We start from the raw sequence: 21,055 nt of genomic DNA on the forward strand, positions 1-21,055 counted from the left end.
TCTCAACAGATAAAATATCTGTGGTAAATATCTATAAACCTTTTACCTATTATCCTATTATCTATAAACCTTGTATACCGCCGGCCCAAAGCGGTGATATTTACTGATAACTGAATAACTGATAAATGATAAATCAACGCATGACAAAATTTGAGTATTGGTATTTGGTAGTTGGTACATGATACTTACAACTTTGAACTTCGACGGTAGAACGATTAATTATTTATTTATTTTTCATACTTCATAAGTACTTAATTCGAATATTATATTATAATAACAATGTTCGATTTGAAGGTTGAACGTCACTAGTAAATTTTTGAGATTCAATTTAACTATTGGCTGTACGGTAAGTAAAACAATCTATCAAATTTATGTCACTAATTTTCTTCGACGTTTTTCTAAACTTTTTCTATTTCTTTGTATAGCTATGTGGACCGTTCGAATTCCCAAACGTAATGTGCCGAATGTATTTGGTCGATCGCTCTCCTCTGCATATGTTTGTCGTCAAGAGAGCCGCGCACAGTATCCACCTATTGTAGATCTTAAAACCGAGCCAACATTGTTACGTCAGGAACTGAGCGACCATGAAAAAATTCGTAACCTCAGTACCATTGAAGAAAAATCCATTGGCATAAACATGCCCAGGTTCGATTGATTGATTGATTGGAAATTACAAAATATTATATTATTTAACATATTATATTATATTATTTAGATATTATGGTTGGCAGTCATTAGTGGTAAAAGACAAAGTGCTACCTTATGACTTCTTGCCGTTTGCTCAGACTGTAACAAAAACTAAAATATATGAAGTAGACACTCTTCCTAATCGACTTTCAAATGATGATTGTCAACAATTCATCGACCGTATAAAACCTCAGCTAGAAGATAGTTTGGTATTTGAATACAATAGAAATAGGTTAATAATAATAAATACTATAAATAATTATTTAGATTTAATTATTGAAAAATTATTAAATCATTTTGTAGAAGCAATGGTAAAGCAATAAAATCCGAAAATAATATTGTTGAATCCGGATCAACAAAAGAATTGGCCAAAAGTATAGCAGAACAAGTAAATCGTATATTCTTAGCCAATCTGGCAGCTGATTATCCCCATTTATTTGAAGCTCAAGTATGATTTTGTTTTTATCTATTTAATTTATAATATATCAAATCATCGTTATAATATAATGGTTAATCATTAATTTTAAATAGATCGATTATGAACCGCGGGTTGAAGGATTCTGGAATGTACATGGATTTGCAGCTACTAAAGAAGATGAAAAAATGAGAAAGAAGAAAAATGTACCCAAAGAGAAATTGAAAAATCCTGTTGATAGATGGATACATTATTTTGGTCGACCTATAATCCAGGTGCGACATAATTTACCTTTGCCCTCAGTTCCCCTGGATAAATGGACACTAACCACTGCTCAATCTTCCAATTCTGATATTTCAAAAACTGCATTTAAAGAATTTGGTATTCCTAATTATGATTATGATCCAACAATTTATCATAAATTACCTTATGAAAGGAGACATGGCGTTAGCATACCAGGTTTGTTATTAATATGTAGCAAAAAAGATATACAACTCAAAATTGTTAAAATACTTATATGTTAAAAACTATTTCAGGTTTTTGGCCAAATGATCAACAAAAATTTGGTTTGTTGTCTATACATACTAATGAGTACTTAGAAGATAGACCACCGAATTTTGGTGAATTAGAGCATCAAGAAGCTGTTCATGCTCAAGCAATACTAGCATCATTTGCTTGGTTGATAGGTCAAGCCTCTTATCAAGGTAAAAAATTTGTTTTATTTTTGATATTATGAAACCTTAAACAGCAGATACATCAAAATAATGGACTTTTCTGGGAATAAACTACAAACTTTCTGTAAACTAAACCCTCTGAATAATGGACACGATTTCAGTTACTGAAAGTGTCCAGTATTTAGAGCTTTCATGTATCTCATGAAACATGATACATCCTCTCAGTTGGAATTTAAAATGAGTAAAATAAGTATAAGATTTGAAGTTGTGCTAAAATCTCAAATCCTTTAATATTCAACATTTATAATCAATTCAAGCCATGTTTTCATTTACTCAACATGTTAGTTGTTTGTGTATAAAATTAATTTTTTGCAGGTTTTACAATTTGCAATGAAATCACATATCCTCTTGTAAATCAATCAATTATTACAAATGGTAAGACATGGTCATTTTACATGTATCAATTAAATACTATGCGGTTTTTTAAAAGCCAAGATGACATCAACCGTCCTGTTGCTCCCAGTAACATTTGTTGGGGAACTAAACAAACAGAACTATTTCACGACATCACTGATAACCGTATTGTTGGTACGTAATAAATTATTTAATACCATAAAACGACTATGACATGTTGTTAATGTATCACTTGCAGGTTGGAATGATGATGTGTTAAAAGACCTTTTAAGCTGTTATGTAAATATCCCCAAATCACGAGGTCACGAAATGAGTCCATATCTCGGTAAAGAACAAGTTGTGGCAAACATAGATGATATTAAAAAAAGGTAGATTAAATTAATTATTTCTTAATGATTTCAATAGCGTTACATATTTAATATAAGAATAAGAATGGTGTGTTCAGAATTAACCTACAAATTATAATAAATACATATTTTTATAGGGTATGGTTACATAATAGATACAGAGTCTTGACATCCCATAGACCTAGACATCGTCTTGTACCAGAAGTTTATGACTGGGAACGTATTTATAAGATCCAATTTGAAACCAGGCAATTTGAGGCCAGGAGACGTTTCTTTGAACTTGATCAGGATCCACTGAATGAGAGAAGACTTGATGATCATTATGGGCCTTACATACAACGCAAGGATAGAGATAAGGGCAGAAGAATTAGGAAAAAGCGATTTGAAGACATGTATTATCCTGATGTTTAATGCACTATCATTTTATTGCTTTAAATTACTTTTTAAGGTATTTGTTAGAAGAAATTTTAAATATTTGGAATAAAAGTGTAATATATTTGAGCTGTTGTTTTTGTTTGTTGCATAGGCGCACATTCAGTCTTAAATTGGTAGTGCTAAAATATTTTACCCCAAAGTGGGGGGGCTTTACTCTCCCCACACCCCTACACAGTTACACATACCATTTCAAACAAAATTACTACATGACTATATTAAAAGTCTCAAATTAATGAGTCTGATTTTCAATATATACTATATCCTATAACCGATTATTATAATATTTTTTATGAACAACTGTTGCAAATCAGGATCATCTACATTTTCAATACTTTCATCATTTGTGTTGATTTTGTTTGTCTTACTCAATTTAAATGAATTGAAAATATTGAAACAAGTAATGTTATGTGAGTACAAAAATCCTATGTAAAATATCACATTTATTACTTTACACCGCATTAATAAATTGTTGGTATTTATGTAGAAAAATGGAAAGAATAATATAATAAAATAATTCAATATCAGTGATGTCACCGGATCAAGAACACTATTAAAAAACTAAATAATTTTAGTTAATATAATTTTTTTCATATCGATAAACTATTATACCGGTAAAAAGCATACGAAAACAACATTTTTAAGTAAAAATTTGTGTATTATCAATATAAACTGGAATTCATTCATTCTAAATTTAAAATTATACATAAAATAATATTTTTTACTCAAATAAAAATAATTTAGGGGAGTCAAGCATCCCTAGCTGGCACCGCCGTATGTGCGCCAATGCATTTTTGTACCTAAAAAAATTTAAAAATCTCTTATTCAATTAATTTGTAAAATAAGTAAATCGACTAAATCTTGATAAATACTTACATACTGCATAGAGAAACTGCAAAAATATGAAAAAATTTTAATTGCATACCTATATACACAATTATAGAGATAATTCTTATTATGATATAACTTTTAAAATTATTATAAATTATTTATTTAGAACTTTAATTTACTAAGAATTAGTGCTATCGTTAAGTTTAGAGTACAGACTAGAAACTGCACCAACTGTATAATCTATAAATAAAATTTCTATATTATAATTTTCACATTGCCAGTAATTATTTGGTTGTTAAACTTTGTTAAGTATGGCTTATTTATCTAATATTAAACCAATGATATTCTATCATAGAAAATACCTATGAAAAAGAATAAAATGTAATACATTGATCATGAGTATATAACGTTTTTAAGTTATCAGGTAATTTATATTATTCTAGCACATTTAATATAAATTATGATAATAACTACAAATTAAGCTAAATAATTTTAAGCGAGCAGTTAAATTGTTACAAACAATGCTTCAATCATTTTGTATAATATAATCCTGGTAGTATCTCCATCTTAGTCATTTTAAAACATATAATATAGCCAATAACTGTATTGTGCAGGACAACTATACTCCGTCTGTATTTGTAGCAAAATTACCAAAATTCTATAACACATTTGAAGAACTTTATGTCGTAGCATTTTTATTATTTTAATGACAAATAGAATTAAAGTTAACAATTAAAGAACATAAGGTTTTTTTATTTAATTATTAAAAATGCTAGGTTAGTGCATTAAATAATATATAAAGTAATCAAGTTTTTCTCAAAGCGTCGTGGAATTTCAACTTTAAGTACACCTGTTCCACACAAAACAGTTTTTATGAGATGGAGTCTCGAATAAGTGTAGTGTCGTCCTACTAATAAGAAATAATTTTCATGGTATTATAGAAATAAGTTATATAAAAAACAAATTAATTTACTATAGTCAGTATATACTATATTATCACATAATTACATTTTTATTACTAAACAATAAGTATAATTATTTTTCATATTGATCAGCGAACCTACAAATTATGTTAACTAATTAAAAAAAAAAATTATAGTTATTCAATAAGTCTTGGGAATATAATCTAAATATTAATAATAAATATAATTTTTAAGTTCACATAAAATCTTAATATATAATAGTTTTCTTGTTTATTTTTAATATTGCATAGGGACGATAAACCAATTTTATCTTAAATTACTCAATATCGTCATTATCTTCATCATCACTTGTGTATGATAAAATATCAACAACAAATTCTATTGCTTGCTTATCCTGGAATCAAATAATTGCATAAAAAACGCTTTAAAAAATATAAATAATTATGAATATTAAACTAACATTGCTTGTAGTTTGACTTTTTTTCTTGACAACCACTTTTTTGGGATTGATCAACTTAATTTTCTTTTGTTCTTGTATGTCTAGACATTCATATCTTGACGTTTGAAGTTTATAATACCCATCATCATCTTCAATGTACCTGTATACCAATACAAAATACAGATTGAATAAAACTAAAAAATAAATAAAAGTAAAATAAAAACCTGAAACGTTTCAAGCCAGCTGGTTTATGGAAATTATGTTCAGTTTTTAAATGTTTAGTCAAAAATGAACCTCTTAGGAACAAATCACCACACACATGACAATAATATTTATACAGTTCTTCTGCATTGTAATGTTCTACTCCTATATGTTTTCGCATTGTGTACTCGCTTCGGCATGAAAAATCACAGCCATCTTTTGAACATTTGAATAGCGGGCCTGGAGCATGTTTTCGTAAATGTGTAGTAAGATCTACTTTTCGCACAAACCTACAAATTAAAAAATTAGCACATTGTAAAAAAATATTGTCATGTTATACTTGCTTGGATTTACATAAATGACATCCAAATGGTTTTATATCTAAGTGACGATAACGTATATGAGTAGATAATTGTATTGCTCTAGAAAAAGACGCATCACACTGATGGCATTTAAAATAATTTATATGAAGGCGAACATGCTGTTTTAGAAGTCGTTCACATGAAAATGTTTTTTTACAAAACTTACACTGATTGCTTTTATCTGAAACAAAAGAATTTCTAAAATAATAGTAACATGTTAACTACCTTTATTTTTAATTTTACCTTTATTTGATTGTCTACAGTGATCTTTCAGCTTAGTATAAGTGGCAAACATAATACCACAATTAGGACAAGCACATAATTTTTCTTGAGTGTGGCTTTTTATGTGGTCAACTAATCGGTAACGTGCAGTAAATTGTAAAGTACAATCTGAAAAAAAACATGTGTTAAAGATTTAAATTATTAAAACAATATATGAAAACAATTTAAAGATACGTTTGTTATTTACAAACCTGTCCATGGGCAGATGAAGTTAGAATTGTTGAATACTGACAAATCTAAATGTTGAGCCACATGATATGCATAGTATTGCATACATTCAAATCGATCATGACAATTTTTCCAATTACATTCAAATTCCTTTGGTAAATCTGGTAAGATGTTAGCACCATCACCGTTCAATTTACATCCCTTAACATAACATAAAATAAAGAGTTAAAAGTTATAAAAAAAATTGAAAATTGCTTATATTATGCAGGTTTTTGGCATATGTACATACAGGTATTTCACTGAGATTTAAAACAACCGAGCCAACGCATTTAAGCCGGGTGTGATATGCATGGAAATTAACATGAGTTGTAGATTTCACCTCACAGTTTGATTGGAATGTACAATTATTCCATAAACATGTAAACCATTCTGAAAATAATAATTTGTTTTTTAAATTGCAAAGTAAATAAATAAAAAATGTTAGACCTTAAACCGACTTACTTTCTTTATTGGCCTGCCATTCTTCGGTCCATAAATAATCAACGTGCGCAGCAACATGTTGAAGATAATCTTTAATAAAAGTTGATTCATAATTGCACTCTACCCATCCACAACAGTACCTTATTTTTACTCGATCCAAATCCAATTTCTTTTTTCTAGGTTGTTGTATCTTGCATTCTTTCAGGTTATCTAAATCCAAACTAGACTTATACGATTCTGTGTCATCTGAATTATTTGTAACAACACCTATTTTAAACAAAATTAATTTTCTTAAATGAAAAATCAATAGAAAAATATTGGATTTAAGTAATATTTTTTAATATTTATACGTTTTATTTAATATTTGTCTTTATTTTTGTATTGCAATTAATTATAGTGTAAATATGTATGTTGTAATAATTGTTATACATTGTAAAAAGGGTAATACCGTTTAAATTATTAATAAATAAATAAATATTATTTAAATATTTTAGATAATATAATCAATTATAAGTATCATTATTTATAATCTTATAATTCTATAATAGCTTAATTGTTACATTATTACATAAATTGTTGATTTTTTTACATTTTTTAGCGACATATTTTTTTTCCTCAGGAACATTGCCTTCACGATGAGCTAGGACCCATTGCTCACACCAGTACTGTTTGTCTTCCATCATGGACATTGAACCACAGTCAGTCTTCTGATCAACTGATAAATATGTCTGTGCCGCAAACATTGAATCTAAACACACTTGTATATATTAGTTATTTTATCAATAGCAAATTCAATTGGATTAATAGTTTTTCAAATGCATTGAACAGGGAAAATGGTGGTATAGTATACGGCATAAGGCTAAAAACTAGAATTAGATATTTATCTAATTTTAGAATTTTAGGTCTGATATTCAGCTAACTGTTTTAATAAATGCATTTAATTAATTTTCATTATGACTAGGTAGATGAAAAAATAAAACTGAACTCGAGTAAAATTAAAGGAATATTCATTAGTACCTATGCAGTAAAATTAATGTAGAAATATATGAACAATTTAGTTTAATTTCAAATTTCCAAGAGCCCAGCAGCTACTACTCGCTACTTCTGAAGAATCATCCAATACAATTTTTAATATATTTGTTATCTACATTAGGTAATCATTGTTTTATTATAGACAACCCTTTCAAAATTTACGTTTCTATGTCTCCACAAAAATGCCTTAGTATAAAAAAAACTGACAACAAAATTATAATCAACGCATTTTGTATATTGCTTTATTCACCTTAAAATAATTATATTCTGAAGAATTTCCCCCTGTCCGAATTGATGTAAATAATCGTAATTTAATTTAACTTGTTAGTTATTTTATCTATTCTATATAATTCTTAATATCACTTGTTCTTATTGTAAACAATTATTTTACAGATTGTACAATTTTCCAATTTTCTAGTTTAATAAAAGTAAAAAAAATGCTGAAGAATTGGCCAAACACATTGAATGAGTATTATTTTTGTAACTATTAATGTCATCAATGTCGACTTACCATCGTTAGACTTGCACTCGTCGGTCTGTCGTGACTTCCTCCTCAAGTTATATGCGTCATTATTGGTCTCCATGTTCATCGTACACGATTATAAATAACGATAATCAAAAGTGACTAATGATATAATAACAAGTCAAGTCATATATGACGGCAAACAAGAGACTTAAAAATTAAACAACATGATATAATAAGCATTCAGTGTCTACCTACACGAGTCACAAACAAAATGCCGTTTATATTATATTGTCTATAAAAGGCGGGCGTGAGGCTAAAGTATTCAACCAACAGAAAAGATTGCGATCGCTATGTGGTATGTTATATTATCAAAGAACAAAATGTTATATTATTATTTGTTATGATTGATAACGACAGACCTCGAGTTATCAGGAAAATTAAATGGTAAACTGTCAACAGACTCAACAGAGTGTAGAACACTGATGTAGAATACAATATTGACAATATTGTGTTTGAAACTTTGAAACGTTACAACGCGCGCCTCTACAATGCACATCGAATTTATATAATTTAGAATAGAATAACGATAAACGATATGGATAATTATCTCAGAAAAAAAAATAATAGGCAACAGTGGCGTGCAGATCCCTTTTTCCATGTGTGTCAAAACTTATTTTTTTACACCCACCACCCACCTAAAAGTTACAAATAATATATAATATTTTATTAAGGGCCTCTATACAGTTATATGAAAACACAATATATATAAATAAAAAAAACACACACCCACCCCACTTTCAAGTGGGGCCTAGGCCCCATTTGTGTTTTGTCTGCACGCCACTGACAGGCAAATCTTGAATGGAATACCTATGTATAATTCAACAGTGTTGCAATGTCATGACAAGGCAATGACGGGCGGTACACATGTCATTAACAGTTTGGGCTGTTTGGGGGAGGGGGGGAGGGGTGACAATTAAAGGTTGGAATTTAACTGGAATTATACATAGGTATTAGGTACCTTATACTTAAATAATTATTACACCTACTACACATCAATTATTATACTTCACCATTATATTACAAAAACCAAATATCTCATGGTTATGCCTTATGCTCTATGCCCTACCTACAGGTTAAACCTACAACTGGCTACAACTCGTTTTTTTTTTTTGTGTTAGTGAATGACCAAAGTGGATTTGTGATTAAAATTTCTCCAAATTTGTCCATAATACTTTAAAAATACAAATATTTCATAGTATACCTATTTAATAAAGAATATTTTTATGATATGTCAAAAAATTGTATTATAATAGCCCTACAAAATATAGCAACCTAATAACATTGATCTTAATCACAGATTAAATTCCTTAACTGACCATAAATTGTCAGTTAGTTAAAACTTTGATTAAGGTACAGTTAGAATTTAACCAAGAGATCATAAAATCAAAATTTTAGTTTAACTTAAGATTAATATTAACTGAAGTTTAAATCCATTTAACTGATGATTGATAAAATGGCCCTTAATAATTTATAATACTCAAATATTTGTTCATAATTTATAAGTTATAAGCTGCAATTAAACAAAAATAAATAACTTCACATTTTTGTTAATAATTTTATAATAACTTTGAAATTAAGTACTTGCTCTACTTCTGTCATCTGATTTACTAACTTTTGAATTGGTTACCTGGTACATTAATAAATAATATATAGTATATAATATTTATTATTTAATATATAAAAGTATTTTTCAAAATGTTATTTTACATGATTTGTATCTATGAAGTACCTACTACCTACCTACCTAACTAATTTATCATAAATTAAAAACTTACCTTGTCTAAATTTGAGTCAGCCAAATTGAGAATCATCTAGTTGATTACATGATAGGCGATAGCAGACAAAGACATTGGACGTCAACAGTTTAATGTACCTATTACCCTGCAACGACAATTGCTGGAGTTTCAACAGAATACAGAAATCAGCTAAAAATGGACCCCTTTTCGATTTAATCGAATCAAACCATGCAATTTTTTGATAACGTCAAAAACATGTTATTATATCTATTATCTATGGTCATTGATCGGTAACCAGCGCTTGTATACTCAACAATTTTATATGGATATGAATTTTTTTTAGAAAACGGGGGGGGGGCCATCTTTGGATCTTAAGTCGCGACTCTCCATAGTTCCCATGCAAAAATTAATATTTTATGTTCAAAAACAATATTTTATATTATAAAAAAATTTGTATTATTTTATATTGTTATTAGTTTTGGTGCTTTTGAAAATATGAAATAATACATAACAATAATTTGATACTTAAAACAACAACTTATGAGCCAGACTTAACAAAACTTTCAAAAGACATGCAAAGCCAATATTCCCATTGATGTAACTCTTTATATATTTTGATCTTAATGTATCGCTCTTGATGTAACCGATTAATTAATAACTGTGAAATTGTATTATTATAGCTATTAAAATTTAAAAATATTATGAAAATTTTTAGTGGCTCTTTATAAAGTCAAAAAAAATTTGTATATTGTAACATTTGGCTTTTCCGTCAAAAAAGGTTGCCGACCACTGCTCTATCCTCATAGTATACTCGAATCACACACATTACATTTTGAGCAGTGCAATAGATGTACTTACCTATATAATAGGTAGTTTTCTTTCCTTTTTTTATTGAAACTTTGTGGTTTTACAATTTATTTAATAATAGGTAGTTATTACTTATTTGAATTGATTATATATTACATATTTTTACTATGAATTATAGGTACAAATAGATATACTTATCTACATAATACATTGGATTATCCAATGTATAGACCTGAGTTTCAGCACATTTAACTGATTCACTTCTAATTCAAATCTGCCAGAGTTAACATGTGCTTAATAACTGAATAAAAATAAATTGTAATGGCATTATTGATTTAGGCGATTGAGAGAAGATGAGAAATGAACCATGATATTATTGACTGAACAGAAAAATCTTATGAAATAGTTTATTTTAGACTATTTTATTTTATTATTTTGTTATTGTAGACTGTAGTTTCACGCATATTAGAATATAGTGCATAAATATCGGTTCGAAATTTTTTTAGTATTAAGTCAAGTGTTAAGGGTTTGGACGTTTAGGAATTCTTTACAATTTGTAACCCACCCATCCCCACCAAAAAAAAAAAAACAAATAAAAAATAAAATAATTCGTCTAGTGGCGCCCATTAAGTTTCTATGATAAAACATACCTAATACTAACAGTATAACTTATAGATGGTATACCCAAATATTATCCTAAATCTCAATCAGGTCTTAAGGTTGAGAAAGTTGTTTCATACTTAATCAGTATGGCTCAGTTCAGCGTATTTTTGCTAATGCAATTTTTTTATTATTTTAGCTTGTATATCTAATAGATACATATTTTTTACATTGGTACCTAAATAATTGTTGAAATAATTTTTTGTTGTAGAAAACCTCAAAAATCTTTTCCGTTTGTAAAAAGCTATAAAAAGGTATTCAATTTTATATATTTTTAAATCAAATGTATCGTATAAATCGATAAAACTAGTATAGACTATAGTTGTATAATTATAATTAACAATTCGTAAACATGATGTCAAAATCTGACAAGGGATTTTCATTGAGTACCTATAATATATTGTATTTTACTTTTTATCATCCAATAATTGTTTAGCCATTAAAATATTAATAGGTCTCACATATGGACTAGCAGCAAAACCTATATGACTGAATTTCTTCACCATAGTGATGTTTTTTACGTTCGGCAATCTCTGTATTAACCATTTTACATCCTGAAATAATTATAAAACAAATATACATGGAATAAGTAATTACATTTTTAAAATTATTTTTGACTGCCTAATGACTGGTATATAATATATATTATGATGTATTGATGTCGTATAATATCTAAAAATAATATATTTATATTATAGGTATTGTAAATATTTTTTTTTTTTCAAAGTTTATTAAGGCTTCAACAACACAGGTTTTTAGCCTATTGTAAATATTGTTTTTGTTAATTCTATTAAAATTCTTAAGTTGTAAATGAAATAAACTCATAAATATATATAGATTATATAGATTATAGATAGGTATCATTTATTTGTCTGTAGTGTGGTGGCCAGTCGGTGGCCACATTAAACACTATTCTAATCTCGAAGTTACGTTATTAGTTAATTATTTATATGTATTATTATTATGCCTGATTTGTAAAATGTATTATTATATATTAGTGTCTTTAGTCGAACTTGATTTTTTAATGCCAAACCAAACTCGAATCGAACATTATTAGAATACAATACAATGATTCCAATCTGAATCGAACTTAAAATTATTCAATCGAACTAGAATCGAATAGAATTATCAAAATTGATTATCGAACTAAAATTTGAATTTAGAATATTATTTTATTTTATCATAACCTAATTGTAATATTATAAAAATATAGTTTAATACTAGGTAGTACTACGATACTTAAATTTTAATTACTTTAAGGTAGAGAAAATACATTTTTTGATCACGAATATTTTCAAGTTCGATTTTCAAACAGTAAAATATGCTCGATAGCTTGGTTCGTAATTATTTCATACCGAGTTCGATCTATCGCTATTATAATATATATAGGTAATATATATATATATATATATTGTTTATTTCCAATAAGATACTATTTTTGTTTTTTTTTTTATAAAAAATAATAATAATAAAAACAAAAAACAAAAAATGAAGGTACTTCCAAATATTTTAGTCGATATCAGCTATTTGTTCTATAATATTATGTTATTTATCAAATTTATCTGATTATTAGTCAACAATTAAACATTCTCCTTTTTAAAGCGATAGCTTAACTCCTATCTTTGTGAGGACTAAGGAGTGAAACTATTTTATTTCTTAAATAGTTCTAGAATTCTAAACTGATCTTGTTTAAACTTTAAACATTTGTCATTATATTAGGGAGATTAATACATAATGTATATATTCTAGCTCTGCATGCCTTAGAAAGTGTTAGTGATGTTAGGTACTTATTGTTAATCGATAGTTTTTGTTCGTTTTAACTGCTATCAGTTTTAAAATATAATGTAGAGAATTTTTGATAACAACAATATACAATAATACATGTTTAATTGAATAGCTTGGTAGTAAGTATAAACCATTTAAAAATTAATCATGTATATGTACATTTCTGCAAGTTGTTTCTTACCTTTGGTGGAGCCATAATGTCGTATTTTGAATGATAAATATACGTAGCAGCTGTTACTTTAGATAAATTATAACTTGGTGGAGTATTGGATTGATAATGTTTCATATTTCCGATTTTTCCATAGTCATATTTTCGAAAATAATCTGAAAAAAAGATTGTTCAAAAATAGTTACCGATAACATATTTCTGTTTGCTATGATTATTACGGTATATAGTTTGTTTTATAGGTCATATATTGGATATTGTTTAAGTCAAGAAAATTGATAATTTGTTTAAATGTTATGAAATTAACATATAATTATTATGCTTACCTGCAAGTATAAGTTGATAATAATGTGTTAATACTTTGACGGACGTTGGCTGAGGATATGCTTTCAGGATTTCTATGGTTGACTAAAAAAATATAAAATCATTCGCAATGAAAATTGTAGAATATAATTCATTGGCTTTTATTGGTGTATGAAATATTAAAATATATTAATATGAACACCAGATGAGGTAAACTAGATGGTTTACTTATAAAGTTACAACTTATAAACTATAACATATGGATACGAGATACGACAGAGGTAAAAATATTTCAAATTATATCTATTGCATGATAGGTACTTATTAATTTTATAGAATTTGTGATTGAATTTTAAATTTACCACAATATGATTGTGCCCGAAAATATATAAATAATGTTTTTTGACATTCTCTTACATAAGGACTTGGCACTTTGGCAGCAGTATAGCGCTGATCACTCAATTTAATAATGACATATGTCATAACAGATTTTTTAGATGGGGAGGGGGCACCATGAGATATTGCTGTGTGTTGCATACAGAATATACGTTTAAACATAAAAGTTTACTGTTCAACTTTACATTACTTCTTTGTTGACGCTATGATAGTTAAATTATAAAAACAGGGGTGGGGATGATGGCGGCCCATTGATGTACGATTTCATAGTATATTTTAAATACTTCGGCGTCACTGCTTGGCAGGTGATGTCATCAAGATCAATGATTCAATGAAGAATTTAATTCAATATATATATATAGTATTAGGTATATAATTGCATTATATTGATTATTATTTATTATACATTAAATAAATTATATTAATATGAATGTTGTTATTATACCATTACCATTATACGCTGTTAATAATAACGTACATACCAATGTAATTAACCGACATACTTAAGTAATTTTTTTTTATTATCATTATGAAGTGCGTGGATAAGGCTTTTAAAATAAATAATATAATATGTCTACATGTCATATAGGTATTTAAGAGACTTGTGCCGCGTTGCAAATTGATTAAATGCAATAGCGACTAAATCTTAATTTAAATCTCTAATAATGGACCATTATAGCTCACAATTGAGTATTCATCAAAATAAATGTTAAGAGAACGTTATTCCCGTGCATGTGTCGTCTCCGTCTTACAAGTAGATACCTGCGTAACATAGCAATTTGTACGTTCAGCAGAAGACGTGTAGCTCTGTTAGTTTAAAATTTAGAGTGAATTGACTTCTTATAAAAATTAAAGGTAACATTATTATCGAGGGCTTCTCGTAGGCTTTTTATTATATTTTAATTTTAAATCGAGTTATGAGTATTTTAAGATATACAAACAATTTATAATTTTAAAATATTCATAACTCACTACTCACACTAAAATTAAAATATAATAAAAAGCCTATGAGAAGCCCTCGATAATAATATAACCTTTAATTTTTAAAAGAGGTCTCTAAATTTTAAGTTCACGGAGCTAAACGTGTTAGTGTGTTACGCTGAGCATAAAAAATGTTATGTCACGCACTTGTAAGACAAGGACAATACATGCGGCTATTATGTCCTCTTAAGTGCGACCCAAAAGTAATATATTGTTGTTATCGATGCCTCTTATGATTCTTATTTATAAATTATAAATTAAAATTGCGGTTATGTTAGGCCGCGGTGATACTCGTTTGCACAATTTTTTACCTGTAAACTGACAACTCGTTTGCGTAAATCGAAAAACGTGAAAACCCAGTTAATACAAATTTTGACTTGAAAAATGACGACTCGTTTGCGTACAGCTTTTAATATAGACTTATGTTGTTACGTGTGAGCAAATTTCGATAAGACACACGTAATTGATTAACTAGTGTGCGGTTCTACAGAAACATTACATTAAAATTAATAAAATAGTAAATACAAACATAACATTGAAAAAACATGACAAATTTAATTTAAATTAAATTAACAAAAAAAAAGACATTTTTAATCACGCCAGTTGTAAACAGACATTCCTAAGCCTGTAAAAGTGAGAAGGAAAATTTTTGAAAACAATCTTAAACATTATTTTTGTTAAGGGTTTTATAGTAGACTTTGCTATACTTTATGTACCTATACGCAAACGAATCCTACGTTTTGGGCCATTTATCAGTTTATCACAGGTATTAAAAATTCGTGTGTGCAATCGAGTTATACATTTGTACACAAACGAGTCGCAAAAAGGGATAAATGTGCGCAAACGGGTATCGCCCTAAAGTTGTGTACATCGATTAAGCAACCTATTGTCTGAAATAATAACGTGTAATGTACCTATTCAATAAAATATATGATATTATAATGATTTACAAATGGAGTTCAATTGATTAAAGTTGTAGGTACCTAATACATTTTGTGAAAATCTAAATTGGATTATAAAATGTATTACAAATAAATTATACTATACAATAATAAAATAATGCGTTACGTACGTAATCTATAGACAAAAAATTTCCTTGTAATACATCCATTGCCAAAATACAAAATAATTTCATGTATTTTTTATTTTTACATTGGTGTCCTAACCATTGTTCGTCTGGATGTTTCATCTTAGGTATGTATTTTTGTCCTTTCAAAGGTCTCTTAAAAATAACACAATATTTACTTCAGTTAATAACTTAAATTCGATTTTATCTAATTATATTTTAAGTGGTTATTATTCAGTTAATATAATATAATAAATAATAATAACTTCCTAAATTAAGATTAGTGGTCGCCCCTGGGCCCTCGTATAAACCATATGTATATCCGTGAAGGATGGGTATACTCTATAACTCAGTTACCTATTTTACTCGATACCTTATACATATTTTAAAATTCTGTCTATGGAGATTAATGATCCAATAGTTTATAGTTTCACATTCTCCAAACAGAATTCAAAAATATCTATAGGTCAGGGTGCTAAGTGAAATGGATAATTTAATTATAGACTGTAACTGTTTCCTGTTTTCGCGGAAAACGGTATACAATGGAACCTCAATAACTTGAATGCCTTTAAGTCGAATTTTCGATCAATTGCGAAGAATGTCATGGCTATTCATTGGATATGTACATACAATTTTTTCACCAACTAGAATTTCATTTGTCTACGACCTATTTGAGCTATTACGATTTCACCGTATGCGTATTAAATTGATTAGTTTTGTATAATGTGTCAATATATTTGATATCAGTGGCAAATATTCAAATTTTAATTTTACCTTAACCATTGGAAATTCGGAACAATCATTATACAGGTGAATACGTTTTTTAAATAAAATATTTTTTTACTTAAGAAATCTTAAATTATATGGAATATGATGTATAAATTCATAATATTTTCATGATTTAGGTTCTTACGTGGAATAAAAATGGAAATATCTTCAACATGATAAGCCGTCGGTCATAGTACTTCATTCTAGTCGTGGGCGCTATTAGCATTAATTTATCAATCTTTTTGTTGTATTCTGGTCTTTCGGCTAGTGCAATCAGACATATGGTAGCTCCAAAAGAATAACCACCCATGTGTAGTGTAGAGTATCCAGTTTTGTTTAAGATAAAATCAATGGCAGCAGTCGTATCATATATTCCCAATTCGTCAAAGCTTGAATATTTAACCATCAATTATATGATTTTATGCGTAATAAAGTTTTAACAATAATTGCAGGTATATTATTATAGTAATTTTTTTTTAACTACACGCCACTGTATAATTTATATACAATATACATAGGCTAAATAATAAAATTTAACTCGTAATTAAATGAATGTCATTACGTTAATAGGATGATGGATTATCGAATAATAGTTGAGAATAATATTCTTTAGTTTGTGACCAATTTTTTAATAATACGCCGTCACGTTTAATGAAATTATTAATATGTTAACCTAAAAAATAATTAATGAATACATCAATTGCTGCCTATACTTTGTCTTCTATTTACTATTACTTATTGTTGAGATGGTTATAATTATAAATTATGCCTTTACAAAAATCAAAAATGTATATTTAGTGGGTAATTTTGAGTATAAACGTAAAAAGAGAAACCTACAATACACTCTTACCTGAAATCCCATGAAATATTTCTCAATGGAGTAACCACGTGAGTTTTTGGATTTTTTATGTATTTAGAAATCCCCGATAGACGAAAATTGAGCAACCAAACGTCGAAACCAGCATCGGATAATATGAAACCTGGAGTATTCGAAAAATACTATATAGTTATAGCCAGTTGCCACTTTGCCACGGTCAATAATATAATCAATTTTACATATTATTGAATGTATAGACGAATATTTATATTATAATATACAGGGGCATCATTTCAGGTTTTTTTTCGGGTGTGCGAAATTTCAAGCAGGCCATTTTGAAATTTCACCAGGCCATATAAAAATAGATGTATATACGTATATGTATATTATCCTGCATTCAATTATTTCCATTTAGACCGGTTATTACAATTTGATTTTAATCATATAAATAATTGTGCATTCGTGGCTCGTGCATTATTTTAGGCTTCAGCAAGGCGCAGGCCAATTGTAACATTCTAAAAGTAAGGGGTGCAACCGCACACCCTGCCACCCCCCAAATGACGCCCTTGATTATATATACCTATATATATATATATATATATTATTATTATTATTATTATTATATTAATATGAATCGAGTCACATGACCTATAAGATAATAGATATTTAGATATATTTACGCAAACTATTTTAACTATTTAAATAATTATGCATTTTAGAACATGTCGTGAATTCGTGATATTTTACAGGAGAACCATTTGATAGCTTTATAATAGTGATGTTTTCAGAATTTTTTCTCTGTTTTTTTTTTAACGGAGGAGGGGATGACTATGTGTTCACAGTTTTACACAGAAATGGCTTATAATTGGTAACTAGGATAATCCATAAATTTAGCATACTAGCTGATATTGAGATCTAATTTTAGGTTAAAGTTCCTGTACTGCAGTACAAATTTGTAATTTTAGTGACTTTCATAGATTATAATTTATAGAAATAATTTTTAATTTTCTTAAAATTTAGGGGGAGAGGTGGAAAACGGCTAAGGGTTTTGGCAACGCCACTGCTTCAATGTGCACCTTCAGATATTGACTCGGGAACTGCGGTGCACATAGCTTCAGTTTACCTATAATGTTATTTTAATGCTAAACTGACGTTGCTGGGTCAGTAGAATTATGTTAGTGTTGTATTGGTACTGGTATAATTTTTTATAAACCTTTTCGTTTAGGCTTAGGATTCAAACGTTTTACGTCTACTGGTAACATAATATATGTGATAAAATTTCAAAATCTACTCCTGTAGTGAATCGAATAAAATAATCGTTTGTGCACCGTGCATTATTGGAGTTTTTGTTTTGTATATAAAGCTTAATGCTTCAATCACTGATACTTGAAAATCCATCATCAAGATTACGAAAATACAAACTAAATTAATTTTATCAATTTTTATTTTATTTTCATTTTTAATTACTTACCTATAAATAAATATTTTATTTTAAGTAACTTATGTGGCTATATATTTAAATTCAAGTATAATTTTAAGTATTATTAATTATTCAGTATTGCATGATATTAAATTGATAACATTTGCTGGAAATTCAAATGTTTATTAATGTTACTATTTTATGATAGGAAGGTTGGATGAAAAGTAACGAGTTATTTGTGTAATTGTTTTCAAGCATTTACTAAGTAACTATTTCGGGCTTCCTCTAAAAATGCCCAGTACATTTGATGCATTGATAAAGGCAGTAAGCTTAAAATTCAAATGTCAAAAAAAATCCTATTCATTATTCAATATTATGTCCGTTTCAATAAGTATCCATATACAACCCGCTATGTACAATACAATATACTTTTATACATTATTTAATAAATGTTTTAAAATTTATATATAACACATTTACTTACTGAGTGATTTATTGGATAGCGTATAAAACATTGATGTCCCGTACAAGCCATGTAAGAGAATAATAGGTTTACCGATTGTTTTATTCCCATTTTTACTATATGGTATTCGTTCCAAACCCACCATGTAATGGTCTTCTGTTTCAATTTCATAAATTTCTACTGGATATCCATTACCAATAATTTGATCAGCCTTAAATGAAATGAAAATAAAATAGAATAATTTAAATATTAGTTTATTCAAATAAAATGTAACATTATAAAAATTTACCTATGTTAAATGTATAAATCAATTTTAAAATATTGCATTGATATATTTTCTTAATCAAATTTTAATCTAAATTATAAGAATTAAAAATATATATAATATACAAAGTAATTTTTTTTTTATTAGCTTCCGGTATAAAACCATTATAGCTCGACAATTACAGTAATATACAAAGTTATATTAAAGTAGGTATATATATTGTAGACTGTGGAAGACGTGAAGTACAATATTATTACTAAGTAACTGGTATAGAATTAGGTCAATAATATGTAGAAGACACTAAAAAAATTGATTTTTGGTTTTAAATGTATAGGTAATGTTAGAGATTATTTATAAATAGGTATACATAGAGCAATAGTATATCATATACTTACAGTTGAAAAAGTAGAAACTGTATGTAGCTGTGAGCATATTAAAAATACAGTACAACCTAACATGTAAGGTATTTTATATATACACATTTTATATCTAATAAATACAAATAAAAATCTAATAGTATAGATTCTATCATTCGTTCTATAGGTAGTTTTGATAAATATTTTGCTTATTTATTATTGTACAGACAAAATACAAATTTAAAGTATTAAAAGTTGAAGTCCACGAGAGATTAAGTTACACTGAAGTATTGTACATTTTTAAAGGTGTATAATATTATAAACATCATGCAGTAATATTAATTTTTTATCATTATTAAAATATAAAGTAGTAAATTACCCTATAGTAACACCCATTTATTAACACATTTTAATTATTTGATTTTATACGCTGTCATATCAATAATAACTCAAGGTACCTACCTAATAGGTTCTTAATTTAATAATTTATTTCATTTGTTGATTCGATTAGATGGATATATCCATTTATTATTAATATATTAATTTAAGTAAAAATATTATGAAATAATTATTATCATACTATTTAAATGCCAGGGGGAATATCGAAAATCATTATTGATTATTGTCAAACATAAGAGTTTATTCTTTTAGGTTGTTAATTTATTATACTTATTCTTATACAATGTTTTAGATAGATATTAAGCTTAAATAATAATAAAAAAATACATATATCAGTAAGTATATCTGAAGTATATAGACTAGACATACATAATTCTTTAAGTAATATGAATACAGGGTGTTGCATGATAAATGTGTCAAATTTCAAGAGGTACTTCTACACGCTACACCTCAG

General features: G+C 27.6%; 3 protein-coding genes across 3 annotated transcripts; 1 reads left to right on the forward strand and 2 right to left on the reverse strand.

Moving 5' to 3' along the window:
• The first annotated feature begins 99 nt into the window (after positions 1-99).
• On the forward strand, positions 100-3,038 carry mRpS30 (mitochondrial ribosomal protein S30). Its single transcript, XM_015508936.2, has 9 exons — positions 100-346; positions 426-645; positions 716-919; positions 991-1,135; positions 1,219-1,561; positions 1,639-1,806; positions 2,152-2,364; positions 2,429-2,558; positions 2,675-3,038. The coding sequence occupies exons 2-9, from the start codon at positions 428-430 to the stop codon at positions 2,946-2,948; spliced, it is 1,695 nt and encodes a 564-aa protein (XP_015364422.2). The 5' UTR covers positions 100-346; positions 426-427; the 3' UTR covers positions 2,949-3,038.
• Positions 3,039-4,764: 1,726 nt separating this feature from the next.
• On the reverse strand, positions 4,765-8,536 carry Hinfp (Histone H4 transcription factor). The gene is made up of 10 exons (XM_015508939.2): positions 8,199-8,536; positions 7,245-7,403; positions 6,677-6,922; positions 6,465-6,604; positions 6,199-6,376; positions 5,969-6,115; positions 5,708-5,906; positions 5,387-5,653; positions 5,184-5,322; positions 4,765-5,117 (listed from the first exon to the last, which is right to left on the reverse strand). The coding sequence occupies exons 1-10, from the start codon at positions 8,275-8,277 to the stop codon at positions 5,040-5,042; spliced, it is 1,632 nt and encodes a 543-aa protein (XP_015364425.1). The 5' UTR covers positions 8,278-8,536; the 3' UTR covers positions 4,765-5,039.
• Positions 8,537-11,738: 3,202 nt separating this feature from the next.
• LOC149058120 (gastric triacylglycerol lipase-like) lies at positions 11,739-20,328 on the reverse strand. Its single transcript, XM_089219643.1, has 8 exons — positions 20,242-20,328; positions 19,603-19,792; positions 17,732-17,861; positions 17,027-17,270; positions 16,120-16,269; positions 13,694-13,775; positions 13,383-13,525; positions 11,739-11,970 (listed from the first exon to the last, which is right to left on the reverse strand). Exons 1-8 carry the CDS (start codon positions 20,326-20,328, stop codon positions 11,824-11,826), a joined length of 1,173 nt encoding a protein of 390 aa, XP_089075769.1. The 3' UTR covers positions 11,739-11,823.
• Between the last annotated feature and the right edge of the window lie 727 nt (positions 20,329-21,055).

The sequence above is a fragment of the Diuraphis noxia genome, unplaced genomic scaffold, assembly GCF_037042655.1.
Source record: "Diuraphis noxia isolate RWA-SAM2 unplaced genomic scaffold, SU_Dnox_SAM2 contig0002, whole genome shotgun sequence".
In the NCBI taxonomy this organism is placed as follows: Eukaryota; Metazoa; Arthropoda; class Insecta; order Hemiptera; family Aphididae; genus Diuraphis; species Diuraphis noxia.

Excerpts from the sequence above, each read along its gene's own strand:
- Hinfp (XM_015508939.2), bottom strand. The coding sequence starts at position 8,277 with ATGAACATGGAGACCAATAATGACGCATATAACTTGAGGAGGAAGTCA. Across the intron at positions 6,377-6,464 it reads TAAATCTCAGTGAAATACCT|GGATGTAAATTGAACGGTGA; the intron begins GTATGTACATAT and ends TGTTATGTTAAG. Across the intron at positions 6,116-6,198 it reads CTTCATCTGCCCATGGACAG|ATTGTACTTTACAATTTACT; the intron begins GTTTGTAAATAA and ends GTTTTTTTTCAG.
- LOC149058120 (XM_089219643.1), bottom strand. The coding sequence starts at position 20,328 with ATGTGTATATATAAAATACCTTACATGTTAGGTTGTACTGTATTTTTA. Across the intron at positions 17,862-19,602 it reads GCTATCCAATAAATCACTCA|GTTTCATATTATCCGATGCT; the intron begins GTAAGTAAATGT and ends CGAATACTCCAG. Across the intron at positions 13,776-16,119 it reads ATTTTTTGTCTATAGATTAC|TCAACCATAGAAATCCTGAA; the intron begins GTACGTAACGCA and ends ATATTTTTTTAG.
- mRpS30 (XM_015508936.2), top strand. The coding sequence starts at position 428 with ATGTGGACCGTTCGAATTCCCAAACGTAATGTGCCGAATGTATTTGGT. Across the intron at positions 1,136-1,218 it reads CCCATTTATTTGAAGCTCAA|ATCGATTATGAACCGCGGGT; the intron begins GTATGATTTTGT and ends AATTTTAAATAG. Across the intron at positions 1,807-2,151 it reads AGGTCAAGCCTCTTATCAAG|GTTTTACAATTTGCAATGAA; the intron begins GTAAAAAATTTG and ends AATTTTTTGCAG.